This window comes from Convolutriloba macropyga, chromosome 2, assembly GCF_964194025.1.
Source record: "Convolutriloba macropyga chromosome 2, txConMacr16.3, whole genome shotgun sequence".
Lineage (NCBI taxonomy): Eukaryota > Metazoa > Xenacoelomorpha > Acoela > Convolutidae > Convolutriloba > Convolutriloba macropyga.
In genome coordinates this window covers 70,145,922-70,165,937 of record NC_134469.1, presented here as the reverse complement: position 1 = coordinate 70,165,937, position 20,016 = coordinate 70,145,922, and the positions used below count along the sequence as shown (strand labels likewise).

General features: G+C 33.6%; 1 protein-coding gene across 1 annotated transcript in view; it reads right to left on the bottom strand.

Moving 5' to 3' along the window:
• The window catches only part of LOC142334661 (uncharacterized), a 112,079-nt gene that overhangs the window by 54,142 nt on the left and 37,921 nt on the right, over positions 1-20,016 (bottom strand). Inside the window, 6 exon segments of the mRNA XM_075382873.1 lie at positions 668-760; positions 1,840-1,953; positions 8,330-8,710; positions 12,033-12,110; positions 15,888-15,905; positions 18,957-19,429. Of these exon segments, the coding sequence (XP_075238988.1) occupies positions 668-760; positions 1,840-1,953; positions 8,330-8,710; positions 12,033-12,110; positions 15,888-15,905; positions 18,957-19,429 (1,157 nt within the window).

The following is a 20,016-nucleotide window of genomic DNA, read 5'->3' as shown; positions in this document are numbered from 1 at the left end:
AAACTGATCTTTTAAAAGTAACTTTTTATTTTACGTTTCAATGCTAATCAATGAAAACTCGACTAGATTTTACAAATATAATTTGCTTTGTAACATTTTCGCAGTTGCTCACTACAAAAGTTGTTTTGTGGTCTCAAAAGCGGAGATCCGAAGAATTCATTTCAGAGATAAGACGCCGATATTTTTACTGCTATACGAGAACGCGTACAACTTCTTTCCAGGCAAGGAACTTTTACATGGAAGAATAGTTTTGTAAATATTGCTTAGGAGAATCAAATTATGGACACATCTTCATTCTTAATATTTCAGGAAATTGTGGGGATTTAGAAACAGTAATTTTCCGTTGCTTCTGGCTGTGTTCCTTTCTAGAAGAAGAGAAGTAACGTGAAAAATTAGATTAAAACAAAAGATTACGAGTTATATATTTCTCTTACCTCACTCGAGATAGGAAGAAAAACAATTTTTCCTCACGATGTTCAATGTGACTTTTGACTTATAAGAAAGCTGCAAATAACAACTCTACGTTGACAGGACCAAGATCTATGCTGCTCTGAGTTTGAATTTTGTTCCTCTAAGAATGTGAGTAAAGTGCGGGTTTTTGAGGCAGTTCTAATTAACCGTAAATGGAATAACCAAAGATTTTTCTAGATGGTAAAATGTGGCTTACCTTAATGAGTAGAAGGTAGCGCGGGATTCGTTGTACTGGCTTTATCATCAAGTCATCAAGGGTCAGTTTAATGTGATGCTGTCTTTGACAAACCTAAGGTTCAATTAAGACTGTTCAAAATCAATCCAACTTCGTATTCGTGGAGACTTTTTAGCATTCAAATATACAGGCCATGGGGCAGTTTTTATCCCCCAAAAGATAATCATAACCTCATAAATCAGGACCGCAAAGACAAGGGGTAATACGCTCTTTCTAATTCCAATTTTACGTCATACGCTCCTATGGCGACTGCAGTTCTATGATTGAGAAAAAGCGCATCTGGAAAATCTATAAAAATTAGACGTTTATACCTATACAGAACAAAATTTATGAATGTAAATAAATTGAATTTTCATTTTTGACTAGTTTATCAACCGTGGTTATTGAAATTGAATAAATGGAAGCACGAATGTTCAGTTAGACTACAATAATTATCTTAGCATAGTTTTTTTAATTTCATTGCTGACAGTAAAAAAGCCGGATGTCTTACGTCATTGACAACCCAGTGCCTTATACCCCAGCCAATCACAAATTTTTGTCATTATATCTATCGCATTTATGGGACCTGATAATTAGATATTTACAGACATTACAAGCGTCAATTGACACCGAAACAAACTACTTTCAGAGAAGTAGCTGCAACTTACTGAGCAATTAAAATGATTAAGTAATTTAAAAAAAAACTTGGAAACCAGCTAATAATTCAGAAAAATTTTCTTTTCAAACTTTCTCGAATTCAGAAACTTTTGATTCTGAGAACCTCAACCATTCCTGAGTTCTCTATGAATCCAAACTGAAAACCAAACTGGCACTGATATTGTTCTGAATCAGTACTGACATTCACTTACCCTTTGGTACGTGTAAAAAATCAATATTGACAATATTTCCCCTGGTGCTTGGGGTCAAATAATCGGCGCATCGATTCTGTTCCCCCCCCCCCACCCAAGTGCTTTTATGCCCCCCCATTGCAAAATATGTGGTGCTACATAAGAATTTATTATGTAAACAATAGCATGTGCACTTCGAGACGTAAAAGTTATGTGCCCTGGAAGCGAGGAGGGGGGGGCAGAATAGATCCTAATCTGCCCCCACTGAGTTGGGTTCACAAACAGATTGTGGCCCAAAAATCTTACCTCTATGTATTTTTGGAAACTGGTCTTTCCCATGCAGATGCTTTTGGCCTCCATTGTACGGTTGAACTTGCACATGAACTCAGAGTAAGCCTGCCGCAGATCAGTTTTAGAAAACTAAAATAATTCACAAAAAATGACCTTATTAGACTTAAGAAAGTGACAATACTTATGTTTAAAAACCGAATATTTCTCGACTGAGGTTCGGAGATCCCCCCCCCCCCCGATTGGATCAGTTTTTGGGTTGGTTCAACCTTCTCATTGCAGCACCCCACAGCTTTAATGGCCACAAATCCCCTGTCTACAAGTACCCAAAATAACCATAGTCGATTACTATTATTTCGCAGGGGATATAATGGGGGATCAGGCTTTTGTCTTGAGCCTATCTGTCAAAACGGATCATTTCAATTGTCCCCCTTAATTTGTTATAAACTCCCAGTTACAGAACAACTAAAACTGGGGGCACCAACTGCCAGTGATCCAGCCAAACTAAAATTTATTGCACCCAAAGGGGGGGGGGGGTAAAAATATTCTTTTCCATATTGCGTCTTCTCAATTTACACTAAGCGTAAACTGATACAGAAAAAAGAGCAAAAACCAAAGCTTTTTTGGCGCCATGGAAATTTGAAAGCCACTAAACAAAGATGAGAACGACAATTTCAGTCGAGATTTTTTTTGCCATAGAACGCTTTCCGATTTTGCTTAGTTTTAAATTAGGATGTAGCAAAACTGTGTTGGTCAATTTATGTAGAGGAAGCACCTCTAACCCGGACTTGAGCCTCAGAGCATTTCAGCGCTGAACCAGTACATTTCAATCACATAGAAAGTTAATTCAGTTCTGAAACATTGCATCTCCCGAATATTTTAAATTTCTTTACGTGCTGTTTTTCTTCATTTTGAATATATTGAAGTTATTGAGTTCGTCCAGGCTACATTTATCCTGTATAGTCTGATAATGACTACCTTGTTGGCGGGAATTAAACTGAACGCATTATTTTTCAAGAAGGAAATTTTGCTCAAAAATCAAGACTGTCCATTGTAAATTGTGACAAGAACAGAGTACTGGTCATCCCAAAAAAAACGAATGTCTCTAGACTGATTCAGCGCTTATTTGCTATGCCGCCAAACTCCAGGAAAGTACTCCCAATTTTTCCGGCTGTCAACCATTTCCCGCCAAATCACAGACAATTTGGTTTTCAACAAGTTCCATATATCTCCAAGCCGATCAATGAACATTTTTACCACACAAGCAGATTATTTTGAAGAAAAAGTTTTGGACGCAATCTTGAAATATCAAACCAAAAATTCGTCAAGAGTATTGCAGTTTTTGTTCCAAAAAAACGCCTTTAAATTTTTCGAAAGTTGATTCAAAAAATGTGTCGATTTAATTGTGGGCGAAAAAAGTATCCAGAAACTATCTTGCACAGTACTTTCCAAACCCAGTGCTTTCAAATGACAATTAAACAATTTTGTCTGATTAGCAAATCCTGTTTAGCTATTAGACCAGTAACTTACCAATTTATTTCCATATGAGGTATCCTAGTTCAAAACTAATGCCAAATTTGCAAACATTTGCAAATTTTCGCTCAACAATTTTCGCCATTATTGTAAAAATTTGCAAATTATCTTTTCACAAGGCCAAATTTGCAATCTTTTGCAAATTAATGTTAAGTTTGCTAAAATTTCAAACAATGGGCAGAGTTCGTTCCAGTCGAGCTCTACTTAATTTATGAATGTGAGTTTTGATAACCATTTTCCTAACCATTTCTCAGAGATTGCTTAGTTTAATTGAAAAATGTTCAAACTACACCTTGTAAACAATTTGTGTGGTAAAATCTCCCTATAAGGACAACTGCGAACTATAAGACACACAAATATTCTTTATAAATAATTGCAAATTTGACATTAAGTTAAAACTAGGGTATAACTTGAGACAAACAAAAATTAGAGCGATTTTCCTATAAAAAAAAATCAAATTTAGATTAATTTATAAACTTTGCAAGAGATTTGGGATTTTTGTACTTTTGGTTTACGACTGCTATGTGAAATTTCAAGTTGAATTGATTTATAGTTTAGTTAAACTTTAGTTTATTTTCAGCTGGGAATCGTCGTTCGTTCCAGCCATTTTCTCAATACATTTAATCCAGTTTACAAATTGAAAATTAGAGGGAGGATGAAGAAAATATTAGTCTTCTTAAGTACAGCTCATGCATTACCGGCCAAGAACTGCATATTTTACTTCAGGCGTATGAGTTAAATTTCGATTAATTTTTCAGATTAATTCTTGACCCAAACATTACTAACCGAAATTTCACCTAGAGCTCTTTCAGTTCTGAAATCTCTTTGTTCACAATTAAAAAGTAAGCCGTTGCGGTATTGGCTTACTTATCGTGAGATTTTTAGGATAAGTTTTTTGAATAAGAGTTCTTTTTTCTTGATATCTGAAATAATCCGATTGTCTTCCGGTGCATTATACTTTTAATAAGCTTATTCTTTTCTGCTTAGAGAGTGTAAAGGGTGTACAACAAACAATCAACTCCCATTCAGGAAGGTAGCAGATGTTTTCATGGAACACTAGATGCCCTCATTCACCCCTGTCCATATTCCAATTTCCTCCCACACCAGTACCCCTCTTAATGCATCATTCATGAAAAATCAAATTTAAACAATCTAAGAAGAGCGCAGCTAGTCATTTCATTATATATTTCAAAATTATCATATGTGACAAATGTGTTAAAAAAAATTTGTAGTCTCGTGTCAGATATCTGAAAAAAGTTTTGAAGTACTGTTTAAGGTTTTTTTAAAGTATTTTAAGTTTTGCGTCTGTTTTGCTACAATATCTCCATACTGATGTCAACCTCGAGAAACTTGCAGCACCAATACCATCAGTTTACAAGAATTTTCCATAATCTTTGTTCCGACCCACTTTAGTGGGGGAGGAACTATACATTCAAATGGGTTTTTTTGTTCAGTCAAATTTGGCCGATCGATATTTACTCATCGAGTGGTGATTGGTATAATTAGAAAGCCCGTACAGCGTAGAATATGGAATTGAAAGTGTTTTTTTTCTAGGCACTTATTGAGGTTCAATTATTTGTGAACAATGAAATGATATCCTTTGTTTTTGTTCCCATTTTACTCAAATTTTATCAACTTTTTGTTAAATATGCTATTTTTATTTTTGTAAATAATCTATACTTTTGTTAATATAATTGCTATTGATATTGACCAAAGACCCAGAGTAGGGTTTTGACTGTTTTCATCTGACAAAATCAGCATAAAAGATCAGATTTTTCAAAATTTTTAGCCTTTTTCATCAAAAAGGGAACCAAAAAACTAATTTATCATTTTTTTTCCATTTTTTACAGAGTAAATAAGTTTAAAATACAAAATTCAACTACTACCTAATCATTTTTTTGTCAAAATGAGACCCCATCATCATCAATTATGTATTAAGAGAGAGTTTCATGGTTTCTATTACTTCAACACAGTGTTTTCTTAAATTCGATTTGAATTCCTTTGTTTTGACCGCATTTGTTGTCATTTTTGCTATCTCATGACTAAGTATACAAAGAAAAATCCAGACAACTTCCCTCATTGAAATATTTGATCCAATGTAACGCTTTCAGTTGACAAATAATGGATCTGATGTGTTTGAATAAAAAAGTGTTAAAAAAATCTGTTTGCTATTGAATTTCGCTAATTATTTCGAATTTCTGTCAACCTATTGCTTAGTATCAGTAAAGACAGTACAAAAATAAACTTCTAGAGGGAATTTTTTCAATTACTGGCGTTACTGGAAAATTAACCATTTTGGAAGTTGTTTTGTTGATAGTTCTTATTGCTGTTTTTTATTATCTTTTTTGAATATCCCCCTTTGAAACAAGAATTTAATGCTACTCAAAATTTATTTAATTAAATATTCACATTCTTTCCAATTGAAAACTTATGGTGCTAAGGGCTTCAACAAGGTGGGTTTTTTTAACATTTTCTTGGAGTTTTGAGTACTCGTTTGTACTCTCCTGTCTGTACTTCTTAATTTGTTGCGTTAAGACTTAGGCTCCACAAATTTGAGCCACAATTAACATCTCATGAAGTTCAGAAGTCTGATTCCAGTAGAATTTTTTTTAGTTGAAAATTTATGTTTTTAACAGTTTATGAAAATACTTGTTAAAAAAAATGTTTTAGAATTTTGCAATTTCCGCGATTTTTTACTCAATTGTGATTTGCGGCATAGTCTTAAATAAAAGCAAAGCTTATATCTTATTTCTAGTAAATTTTGTTTTTTAATGGTGTTGCTTAGTTCTTTGAGCTTTTGACAAATCTTTTGTGAGAAGATTAACTAGTAATATTTTCTTTTAATGTGACCACTTTTGTGTTTCTCATGTTTTGTTTTTGTGTCTTACTACAATAACATTGAGGGTTTCTATAAAAAATAGTGATGAACATAGTTAATAATGTATAATGGCTTCAATGAGTAGCTCAATGTTTCAACAATTTTGAAACCGTTTTCTCCCAAGTTTCAACAGAATTGCTGATTATTAGAGGAGTCTGTAACTTTCCATTGTAGTTCTAGGACGAACTTTGGATAAGTGAGGTCTCAATAGTTCCTTGTATGAACACTTAACATAACCTATCCATTATGTTTAGCTAAGAGCCGATTTTTCACTTACATATTAATTTCAAAAATGAAAACTTTTTTTCAGATTTCCTTCTTTTGTTTTTTTTTTCTGACTACCTTTAACCTAGTCTATGCAAGGACCAGTCTCACATTTTATGGGAGAAAAACAGAATTTTGCTGATGCGAATTAAATGTTAATTGTTGTTTCATTTAGACTTTTGTCGGGTATTATTTATTGCCATTTTGACTTTTTTAGTAAGCCTTTGTAAAAGAAAAGTAAATATTGATTTTCGTCGTCATAAACAGATGTTATTGTTTAATTATTTGGTTGTTTACCTAGTCTTCTTCTAGCCTTATAAGTGGCATTTATCATTAGTTCTCCAGGGTAGCATTATTGAATTCATTTTCTCGCTAACGAATGCTCGCACCGGCTACGATGGATCTAAGTAAGTCTGTATCTAGTTTTTGTAGTTGACAGCTGATGGTTGATTTTGCCTCTTTTTATTCTTATTGTTCTTGATTCGATGCAAAGACTCATTAAGGAAAAGTGAAATCTGTTTTGAAGTAAAGTTCAAGTTGATTTTTTAGGTTTAGGTTTCATCTCAAGTATTTTGATTTTGTTAGAAATTTTTTTTTTAAATAGATTTTGAGTTAGACGGGAATGGATGTTTATTGACTTTTTTGCTTGTCTTATCTCCTAATCTTATTAATAGCAGGTTTCATCGGCGCTCCAATGCGGTAGTAAGTAATTCTTTCATCTTTTTGCGCTAATGCAAATTACTCATTAACCAATTATTTTCGAAGTGTATGTGTATTTTTGAAAGTTTTCTTTCTCTTCCTCATTTGGTCGACAATTAAGCGAAAAATATGAGCGGGATCTGAACACTATGTGCAAAGGCACATTACCTAGCCTCCTTGTTTCAGTCTAAAATCAACTCCATGCCGTTACTCGCAAAATTGTAAAGGTTTTTAGAATAAGCATTGCCATCGAATGGAACACTAAAAAACCCTAAATCAACAGGCTTTTCAGAATTCATATTATGAACTGACTGATGAATAAAGACGTTTGAATGGAAATCTATAGACAGCATGCGAGAAATTTGGTCAAATATTCTTAGAATTAGGTCTACTCTAGAACAGCTCTGTCATGACCCAGAGTACGCTCCTATGGGGTCGCCCCGGTAGGTAGAGAAGGGTCGCCCCGGAAGTAGTCCTAGAGAAGTGCACCACTGGGCCTGCACAAAAGCCTACCACAGTAGGCCTGCTCTGGGCTACTTAGGATATGGAGCACTTCATAGGTTCCATTTTTTTGCTTACAAGTAAAACAGTATTGAAAGCCGCGATAAAATCTTATATAAAATATGCTGATAGAGAAATAATGCTTTTTCCACTGCGAGCCAGATGTATAAAGAAGGAAGATAACAAACATATCTTGCCGTCTTTGTAAAACACAATGGCAGCCATTTTACCAATAGTCTCAACAAGACTTAGTCAATGCGTATTAACTTCGGACAGTATTTTGATTGTTTGATCCATGGAAAGCACCAGTGTAATGAATTAATTTTTCACGAAACAATTTCCAATCTTATCTTGCATCTCCTTTTTTTGATTAAAAAACTGATTACTCTGATCTTTTATCGTAACTTTCACATGTAAATCCAATCATTCTGATCATTTTCAAATGTAAACTTTTTTGCTGATTGAAATCTGATCAGTTTTTCTTACCACTTTGCACAAATGGCAAATTTGACTTCTAATCAGTCCGTTCAACTTCCGTTCAATTTTAGTATACAGATTTTTGCCAGTCTAGCTTGTACTAGTTGGTACGATTCTGCCTATAGCTACATGTTCTGGAATGTCTGGAGAACTTACAATGTCTAGAAGAAGTCGGCCGATGGCAAAGGACTCATGGCATCCAGCAACTCTGTTTGCTTCACTTGTTGATCCCGAGGAATTAACGGGAGACAGATTTAGAGGCTCCGCGACAGCGTCCGGCGTCTGTAAGTCTTGCTTCTGATCTTGTTTGCACTGTGACTGTGACTGCTGTAGCTGTTGTTGTTGATGGTTACTTTGATGTTGCTGTTGATGTTGCAGTTGTAACTGATCGAGGTGTTTCTGTTCTGCAGTCATGGCTTCTAGTCTCTCCAGCAACTGGCGATGAAGTGCCAGGATCTGCGGGAATTTGAACAGCATGTAATGCAGCAGGTGCTCCTCACAGATCTCTGTTCGGTTCTGTAGTGGCTTCAGACACACCTGAAACATAATAATATTATTAATAATAATAATAATAATAATAATAAAAATAATAATAATAATAATAATAATAATAATAATGATAATAATAATAATAATAATAATAATAATAATAATAACAATAATAATAATAATAATAATAATAATAATAATAATAATAATAATAATAATAATAATAAAATTAATAATAATAATAATAATAATAATAATAATAATAATAATAATGATAATAATAATAATAATAATAATAATAATAATAATAATAATAATAATCATAATAATAATAATAACAATAATAATAATAATAATAATAATAATAATAATAATCATACTAATAATAATAATAATAATAATAATAATAATAATAATAATAATAATAATAATAAAAGTAATAATAGTAATAATAATAACAATAATAATAATAATAATAATAATAATAATAATAATAATAATAATAATATTAATAATAATAATAATAATAATAATAACAATTTTAATAAAAATAATACAAATAATAATAATAATAGTAATAATAATGATAATAATAATAATAATACTAATAATAATAAAAAATAAAACTATTAATAATAATAAAAATAATAATAATAATAATAATAATAATAATAATAACAATGATAATAATAATAATAATTATAATAATAATAATAATAATATTAATAATAATAATAATAATAATATTAATAGTAATAGTAATAATAATATTAATAATAATAATAATAATAATAAAAATAACAATAATAATAATAATAATAATAATAATAATAATAAAAATAATAATAATAATAATAATAATAATAATAAACCGGGTCGAGGTGTCACCGCCCCACCATTCAACGCAAAATTATGTAAGATAAGTTGTGAACGCGGTGAAATTACATAAATCAGGCGGTGAATGCGGTGAAAATTTTATCGCCTGGTAGCGGTGAAATTACATAATTTCACCTCTGATTTTAGCATTAATGGAGAATAAGGGAAGAATTGTTAAGGAGAGTAAGGGAGGAATTGTTAGATTTAGGCCCCCCATAAAAATTTCACCGTTAAAAATGTAATTTCACCGGTATGAAACACAAATCTTACAAAAAATCACAGCGCCGGTCTTGCAGAAAGTAGAGTGAATTTGATTTATTTTCAAAACAAAAATAGGTGCAGTAAGTGAGCGATGGCGCAGTGGAAGATGCAATGCATGACAAGATGGAGATGAGAGGCTCGAACCCTTGTTCGGGCGGAGAAATGTAAGTTCACCGCTTACTATAGCCGTGAAATTGCATAATTTCACTGCGTTGCACAGCAAAATTATGTACGAAATTTGCGTTGAAAAAAAAACAACTTTTCACTGCTTATCTTACATACTTTTCCGATTTTTTCTTGACCCGATAATAAATTGTTCATTTGCTGTTTCCAAAATTACAACAAAAATACCCGTGTCTAATTTTTACCCCAGAAAAATGTAAGATTGTGGGGGGTAATCGTGGGAATTTTCAGAAAATTCCTCTGAAAACTCTAACATCTTTTTACATCTATATGGGGTTAATGGGGGTAGTTGGGGGTGATACCATGTTGCAAGAGTAGGGTGTAATTGTGGGGAAAAAACGATGAAAAAGTAGCGGGTAATTGGGGGTAAAGCTACGCATACATCATCTTATGCACCTTGGAAGCCCTAATCTTACATTGTTTTAGCCCCTTACACTCGAGGACCGGCAGTCTTGATCCTTCAACCTCTGTACCCTCAGCCAGTTCTCCTTAGCCTACAAACCATCAACGCTTGCCCAATTCTTGACGGTTCATTTATATGAATCTAATCCCCATTAACCCCAAATCTCTTTTATCTTACATCGTTTTACCCCCTAAAACTACCCCCTAATCCTACATCTTTTTGGGGGCAAATCTAGGGGGTAAAAATTCTCCCCATTACCCCACATTACTCATTAATCTTACTTCGTCACCAATTTTGGCGAACGCTCACTGAAACACGCACAACAACCCACTCATTCATCCACCTAACCCACCCATAAACGCACACACACACATACAAAATTGCGATGAATGGGATGCTTGGTTGTAAATATTGCATTTTCAACGTTGAATATGTCAGAAAAAAAATATTGTTACAAGATTCAAATAATAAGTAATAAGAAAATCCAGAAATAACTCAACCTCAAAATCAGCAAAATATTTTACTGTTGTTGAAGAGTTCAAAAGAATGTTTGACCGCTATCCACCTCTAATCTTTCAAAAAATCACAGCATTTATTTTATAGAAGTGAATCAAAAGATTGTGGTGCTGCGGTTATAATAGTGGCCTTCACAAGACTGGGGTCAAAAATCGATCAAAGTGACAACTTCTTGCTTTCTTGTAATATTTTGTTGGGGATACATAGTTAATGCAAAGATACATTTTAAAAATTTCTACGCTAGTCTGACCAAATTCTCAGTGAAAGCACGAAACAGGACACACACACACACACACACACACACACACACACACACACACACACACACACACACACACACACACTCATCCACATAAAACAAATGCTCACAACGACACGTAAAAACACACTTGCATATATGTTCCTTCCTGCTGTCCTTAATTTTTATATTACTTCGAAAAACAACACAGCTAATAAAACAGTTTTCATTTTCTTCGGAGACATTAAAGTGAATTTCAATCAAAAGAAATTTTCCGAGAAATACATCAGTGCAGTTACCAGTGGAAAGATATACAAGTTTTGAGAAAATTATTTTTTGAGAGCAGAAATCTACGATGTTTAACGAGATTATTTATCAGTAAACAGAAAAGACTTGATTCATCTTGACTTTCAGTTCGGGAAAATATAAAGTAGTAATGTCGCTAAAAATCATGTTTGACATTAAAATTATTGTTGTGTATTTGACTAAGGCGGATAATTTTTGAAAGACTTGCAGTGAAAACATTGAACGTGGTGCAAAAAAAATTTGTAGCTGTGTTAAAATTGGGCGTTAAAATGATTGCATTGCTCACTAAAAAAAACATGCAAACATGGCATTACATCTGAACCAGTGAAGATCTTGATACATCGGTAAGAAATCATCCAGAGTTATGCAAACTGGCGAAATCCTCGTCGAGATCTCATTAAATAGGACATTTTACCTCAATATCATTACAGCATGAACCGACTCAGCACTAAAATCTAGCTTATAAATATCTAGTGTGGCATCCCTATGTTCTCAAGCATGGAGTTCTCGCTAAGAGTAAAAACAATTCAGTTACTTAAGTGTCTGTTAATTATGGACTTATTTGGAAAATGATGTTCAGTTCTCACCCAAACTAAGTAGTGAAGAGATGACACATAAGATCTTTCAGTGTCCAGAAGAGTGGATATGATGAAACGGATCTTCTCCTGAAACAGTCAAATCAAGTCAAATTAGTTCATTTTAATATATTTTTAAAAAATTCACAGCACATAGTACATTGAATGAAAACATCAATTCATGTAGATCCAGTTTTATTCAAGCTACAATTAGAGCACTAATAACTTGTTCACAGCTAACTAACCATAGACGTTAAAAATACTGCAATAACTACTACGAAAGCTGTATCGATTGACAAAGACTATTGTTAATATCGGTTTCAATCGGTACTGTGAAAAAAACGATCTATACAAAATTTCTTTTTAAGCTGAAATCCGAGTTTGAGAAGTCGACCAAACCAAAGGACAAATAAAATTGTGGAGAGCGATTTTTCCTAATGACAGGGTCGCTGCCACAAAAACCCAATGTGACCCAATTTTTTTTTATTCAACCCACGGTCGTGTCTTTGGCGATATCGCTCAGTCGACTACTGTCTTTTCATCTATCCGCCTATCAACTGGGAATGTGAATTAAATTTTAGGCTGCTTTCTTTCAAGCAAGTAGACAAAACAACAAGGAGGCTCGCTGATCTATACTTTTGGTATAAACGTCTAGAAAATGAGGAACAGATAGAAAAACCCCAAAAATTTTCTTCAAGAAAATGTGTAACAAAAAATCGCTTCCAAAGCAAATAACTCAGTGGAGTAAGAAATACCGCATTAGACTGATGAACTCACCAATTTCTTTAAAAAAGCAAGTCAAGACGAACAACAAAATCAAACAACAAAAGCAACAAATATTAATTATATGCAAAACATTACTTTTTGGAAAAAAAGAATAAAACTTATTAACAACATCAAAGAAGCGTCAGCTAAAAATAAAACTAATCCAAACAACTTGTACTACACTAGAAAAGATATGGAACGACTCCAAGATAAGGCTCGGCAGCAGCTAGACAAAAAACAATAAAAAACAGTAGTGAAAAGTTGGCTATCATTTAATAAAAAAATTAAATTCAAGGTAATGAAAACCATTAAAAAACAAATGAAAACATCCAACATGTTTATGAATGATCACATACGCTTCTACAGGAGGGCATTAAGACATGCCATCAGTCGAGGCCTTAAAGCCATATTTTGCCCCTCAAAATACGTTCATTTGAGCCTTCCTCGAACGCCAATAATGTGGTATGCAACCTCTCAGTAATATGAAGAGGTAATAAGTAGACAAAAATAGAAAAAAATTGCAAATTTTCGCAGCATTTTGTATTTTTTGGAAACAATTATTTCTAAAGTCATGAAATCCATTAGGTACAGAATTTAACATTTAAATAAGTTTGTTTTTTCGTCGAAAACGAAAGATTGAGACCTCTAATTATTCAGTGAACGCCTTACATCTAAAAAAAACCGCCAAATAAAAACAAAAAACAAAAACTAATAACTAATTTACTTTTTTGCAAAAAACTCGCGTCTGAGCCAGTAAATTTATAACGAAATCTTTAAGAACATTAAAGTTTATTTATTTGCACTATCCCTTGGCAACCAAAATGTCATATGTGTCCTGTGATTAATGAGACAAATAGACAAGAAAGAACAAAAATGCGAAGTTAGAATGTTCTTTTTTATTTTTGAAAACAATTGTTTTCAAGGTCATCAAGGCCATCAGCTACCTACTGAAATCAGAATATTTAAGCTCAATTTCACCTTCAAAAGAGCCATTGTCCGGGAAACTTCATGCGACTAAAAAACAAAGTGAAAACAAGAGCTAAGGACCAATGTAAAAATTTTATTTAAATTCTTCGAGAAAGGGGAGTCGAAGCCGTTAGAAACATAATCTATGCCTTTAAAGACGTTCATACGTTCAATTTTTCCGTATTTTGATCGCCAATAAAGAATTATGTCAAATGTTAATAATGTGATAATGTGAAAAATAAAAAAAAAACGTGAAAATTTAGCCGATGCCTAAAAATAAAAAACAGTGTGAAATTTAGTACTATAAAAGCCAGAAAATTGCACAAAAGACTCAATTTTACTTCAGAAGAAAAAAAAAGAGGAAGAAGTGTTTTTTTGTGTGGGTGTGAGTTGGCGTGTTTGTGCATGTGCATGTTTTTATTTGTATTTAAGAGCGTGTTTTGCGTTTGTGTGTGTGAGTGCACAAATGCTTGTGCGCGGGTGTCTGTGTGTAAACGTTTGTGGGTAATTGACAAAAAACTCTTAAAATCATACAATTTTTTTAATTCAAATTTGCAATTGCGTGTGTATGTGTGTATGTATGTGTGTGTGAAAAAAGTGGTAGGTATAATTTTTAATTTGAGACCATTTTCCCAATTCAGTTCTGCAGATGTGAGGGTGTGCAGCAGCTGTCAAAAGAATTCCGTGAAAACATTTATTGGCCACGCAATGAGGGTGTTGGAATTGACTTTGTGAGGAAAAGAAAACAAATGGGGGGGGACAAACAGCAAAACAATAGGAAATCAACAACAGCTACCGGATACAATGGCCTTCTTTCTATAACTCAGAAAAGCTGGTTCAAAAAAACAGTATTGAACAGTAAAAGACGTGTTACTATGTCTTGCACTTCAATTATTCTTGAGCAATAAATTGTTGCTGTGTCTTATGTTGAAATTTGTTCATGAGCAGTATCCTACTTGTTACTAGGCCCTCTTTCTACAAATTACTTGAGCTCATTTTAACTGTCACTGTCCCAGCATCTGGTGTTAGAACTTTTGACTACATAGAAAAAATCCTAACTTTTTTTTAAAAATCGGACTTTTTTTGCGTAAAAGGTCCTAGGCATGTATCTTTGCCTTTGATTTTTTTCCTATCGGTTTTAACAGTTTAAAAAAAAATTCCCTTGTTGAGTGACCTTTACTAAATCTCGTGCAATCGGAAATTGAGAAACAAAGCTTTTTAATTCGTTATAGACTGAATTGTTAAAGCAACGGCAAAAATATGGTGGATATGCAGATTAAGAAACAAACTTCCGCAAATAAATAATTGTCAAAAATATGAGAGCAGCTCAGAGAAGAAGAAGACAACTTATTGAATGCAAAACACACTTTTTTGTGTCTAAGAGTTTTCCAGAGACAAAATCAAAACTTTGGAAATTTAATTGTTTGCTAAGTATTGGTGTTTCATACCCTCATTTTCTGTGCAAAGACAAAAAGCTTTATTATCTGCACATATTATTTTTTGCTGTTCTTTGATATGGTTTCCGTGACATAGTCTTTGGTTTATATAAAACAGAAGATTTCCAAAAACTAATTTTTATTCCAAAATGCAAATATGCAATGTTTCATTTTTTGAATAACTAATCAATTTTAACCCTCTTGGACTTTTCCGACATTGACCCCCTCTTTTATTAACCCAATTCCTCCTCTATAATTATTAGATTTTACCTTGTTAATTATCAGGCAAACGCACCCAAACAATTTTTAGTCGTTATCACACTTGGTCCAGATTTTGATCAGTGACTGCATCCGTCTAATAAAAGCGCATTTCACCCCCCCCCCCCCCCGTTAGTTTTTAATTATCTGATCGTTAACCCAGGACGCCACTTGGGTGTTGGAGTTGATCAAAGTTTCGTTGACTCACAGCCGGAATTTATAGGCAATAGCAAACAAAGCAAAATATTTCTATGGTGTATATCAATGGCGTATATACTAAAACAATTAATTAATCATCTCAAATAATAATTAAATTTATGAAATGACAATGATAGCATATTAAATTTCAAGCCGCAGCCATGAGAAATGTACATGCCAATTACACTTAGAGTATTCTACAGTAATGCGGCTAATAATGAACACTAAAGAGTCTACAACTTACTGATTGCTCGCATCCGACCTTTAGCAACAAAATTGAATAATCAAAAATCTTTTGAGGAAACAAGTCAAGTGCCATATCTAGGGGTGTAAGGTTTTCCAATTTTCTTGCTAATTTAACAGGAGTGAAGGGATCTTGTTAGTGGAAGAATCGTCTTTTTGCAATTTGGAGATAATGGACTAAATTTTTTGGGCTACGCCAGGAAGCAAGTCTTATCGCAATATGTGCATACCGTGCGTTTTGTGTTTCTCCAGACGCTAAGCTTCCCGAGTAAAAAATAAATACTTATATTGGAAAATCGTTCAAGTATCTTACAGACAAATTATTAAACACGCAGAGTAGTCTCATAAAATCATTAACACATTTAAAACATCAATTTAATTTTAAACACATGAGACTCTCGAAACATTAAATTTGTCTGACACGATCTTAGAAGAACTGTTTTTAGATCTTTAAGAGCAGTCTACATGTACCAATTTTTCAAATAAATTTACTCGTTCTTATTTCCAGATTTCACCTTTCCTATATTAATGGATTGTGCGTGTGAAACGTACTTTCAAACTTTGTGGACGAAAAGGCGGTTCCTTATATCGAAATTCTTGTCAGCGTTTTCCACGTTTAAACTGTAAGTTGAAAAGTGAAAACTGCTTTTCACCGCAACATAAGTTTGACGGAAAAGCGTTCCGCAAAGATTTGTGCTGCAGATTAATTGCAGCGTAATCGCTCATTTTAGGGATCTTAAAACATTAAATTAAAAAAAATGAGCGGCAAAAGGATTAAAATTTTATGAGATGCCCTTGCAGCCGAACATTAGTACTTTTAACATTTATTTGATCCTATTTTTCTCTTTAAAGGCTTTTAATAGCTTTGTGGGAATTTCTCGAAATTTAAGCGCTATCCGCATTTAATGGAAGTCAGCAACATAAAGCGCCAGCCTCAATCTTTGGAAGTAATTTTAGTTCGGTAGTTTTAATTAACAATTTTAATATTTTTAGAAGGGATTTTAATTTAAATAATGAGTGCTCGTAATGACGTAATTTTTCTTCATATCGCCGAAAAAACATTTTGAGCGAACAATATGTGTATATAGGTTAAAACCATTCGCCGACTTTAACAAATGATTCGAAAAATAAACATAAGGCGTAAAGATGTCCTGTCAAGCAAATGTCAAGTTAGTGCAAGACCTAAGCTTTAAATTATTAGTACAATCTTATGTTGTGACCTAGTGCTCATTAATAATCAGAATACTGAAATTCGTTTGACGCACGCTCTTTAATTTGACATTGATCAAATGGAAAATTTTCAAGCAAGTGATCAGCTTCCTAAATTTTTTATAATTTCTAATCGAAGATTTTTTTTCAGTCCGAGGTTGACTTAATCTTTTTATTTTTGATTATAAGTCTGTCATTATCATCTATACTATCTGGTTGGGTTTTAAAATCATTTGTTTACTTGTTGATTCATTTAGCCAGCCAATAAATTTTCACCAGTATTTCAAACTGTCAACTTTTGATATAAACATGGATTTAACAATTTGTTTTGCCGAGATTGAGGTTCCAACCCGGAGGTTGGTGGCAGAGCAAATCAGCGCTGAATCAGTCTAAAGACATTCTGTTTTTTAGGATGACAAGTACTATGTTCATGTCACTATTTACGCGGGCCAGTCTGATTTTTGAGTAATATTTACTTCGTGAAAAATAATATGTTTAGCTTAACTCCCGCCAACAAGGTTTGCTTTATATGCGATTCGAACTTCCGCGTGGGTACTTGTAACAATTAATTTGTGTAGCGAGTCGTAACCACTAGACTAAATAGGCTTTGTATTAATTGCCTACGAATCAGATTAAATATAAATAGTGTGTATACTGCTATAGTAATTACTAGATATAAGCTACAAAAGTATGACAATACTCTGCTCAGACTTAATTTTGGGGTATGAGTAATTTGCAGACTGTACAGGATAAGTTTAGCGTGGGCGAACTTTATCACCTCATTTAATCATAATGAAGAAATACTGCACATAAAGAAACTTAAAATAATCTGGAGATACAATATTTCAGAATTGAATTAAGTTTTTACTCTTGACCCAGTCCGGGAATCAAAATGAGGTCCAGATTGAGGATGAGTACATGAGAAGGAGGTCGTGCGAGTTCAAAATTTCATAGTCTGGAAACATATAGAAACAGGAATGTGTGCTGAACTGCTCTAGAAAACCTGGCCACGAACGCATAAAGTTCTGGTAAACGCGAGAAAGAATGGGAATTAGCGCACGAAAGTCAGGACATCAACGCTTAAAAGTCTTGTGAAAGGACGAATATTTAGACATGAAGGCAAAAAAAACTATTGACATGAAGTCCCCAATTTTTGGACAATAAGCAACAGAGTCTGAACATGGAAAGACAAAAGTCCGATAGGCACATGAAAGTCTGCCGATCGAACGAAGGTCTGGATATAAGCCACTTTTGACTGGAGCAGTCCGAACATAAACATTTGCCATTTGAGACCGCCTGGACGTACTTGATTTCGGTCTGGGACCTCAGCTTGCAGCTCAAAAGGTTATCATGTTCTTAAAATATGAACAAAATTTGTAGTGCTGGTCACAAAAACAAATAGGGAATCCTGAATTGTGCTTTGCATGATTTCATTCCACGAACAATTGTTCTGGATTTGAATATAATTTGAAATTTCACCGTGCTAAATTTAATTTTTATAAAGATGTCCCGACTAAAGTTTAGGATTTTCAAAATAAAGAGAAAGAAAGTGGCGGCAGTTTTTATCTTAATCGCTAAATCAATTTTATAATTCCGTCAACAGTTTTCAATTGTTTAGTGGGCCTTATTAATTTATTTTGTTGGCTTTCAGCTGCTCAATCGTTATCGCAACATGACTTTCATATAGACAATTAACTGAGATAGCTGTTTCCTATTTTTAGAAAATTCGATAAACTTACTCTATTTCACGAATTATGTAAAATTGTGTTAGCTCAATATGTCTAAAAGATCGCTAGATTCAAATATCCAGCGCAAATCCAACGGAGAGAAGTGACATAATGATAAAAAACAGAATGAGTACCTGAGATGTATAAGTTTTAGTGGAGTCAACACACGCACGAATCATCAAAGTATCACTCGGTTCATTGACTGGAATTTCACCAGTCAACTTGTTTTTCTCCATCTCAAACTTCCGAAAACTGTTAGATCTGAAGTCCCGAAAAGAGCTAGCGTGTCGCTTGGGTTGACGAGCGGGTCTGCCAAAGTTACTGGGTTTTCGAAAACTTTTTCTCTTGATGCTCGAAGTTGCGGTAAGAGCCCAGACCGAGTCTGGTTTCCGACTTGTGGCAACCTCTTCGTCTTTTGAAGAGTTGTTCTCAGTGGCGTTGGGCTCTCGTGTCTCGGTAACTTGGCCACTTTTGTCGACAGTCGGAGGGCTGCTCCTACTGCTCAAGTTTGAGTCCACTGATTGCAGTAATGATTTAGTTCGTTTCCCCACAAGAGACCTTTTCAAGTCATATGTTATCTTCTCAAATGCGCTTTTCTCCTTCGACCCTAAATATTGGACGGGTTTCAAAGTTTTACACCATTTTTTTCATTGCGCCGCTAACAGTATATATTTCAATAAATAGTAACTGGAACTCGGTTTCGAAAAAAAACCAAGAAGAAAAAAAAACATAGGAAATTTAGATGGGAAATAAACCCCCAAGGAAATAAGCCCCCACGGAATTAACCCCCCACCTGACTATTAATGAGCTGCGCTATTAAGACAATGATATCAACTATCGAGGAAAAGCAATGCGACAACTCAAGTATATTTAACGGCGAAAAATTACGATTTGCGGTATTATGTCAGCCGTTAAGTATGCGCATTTAATTTTTTTTTCAAAATTGAGCTACATGGGGGATAATGTCTCTCGGTTTAGACGGTTTTCAAAAATTGTGCAAATAAACCGCTGCAAATATCTATGGATCTTCAAAAAAACTTTATAATTCGTTTAATGCATTATTGGCCAATTACCGCTCTTGATAGACAGTTAGGTGGTCAATGGTGCGAATAGGAAACGAAAACTTTATCGTAAAAACCACTACCATGTCAATTTTCAATTATTTTTTTACAAAATTATTGAAATGAGACTGTT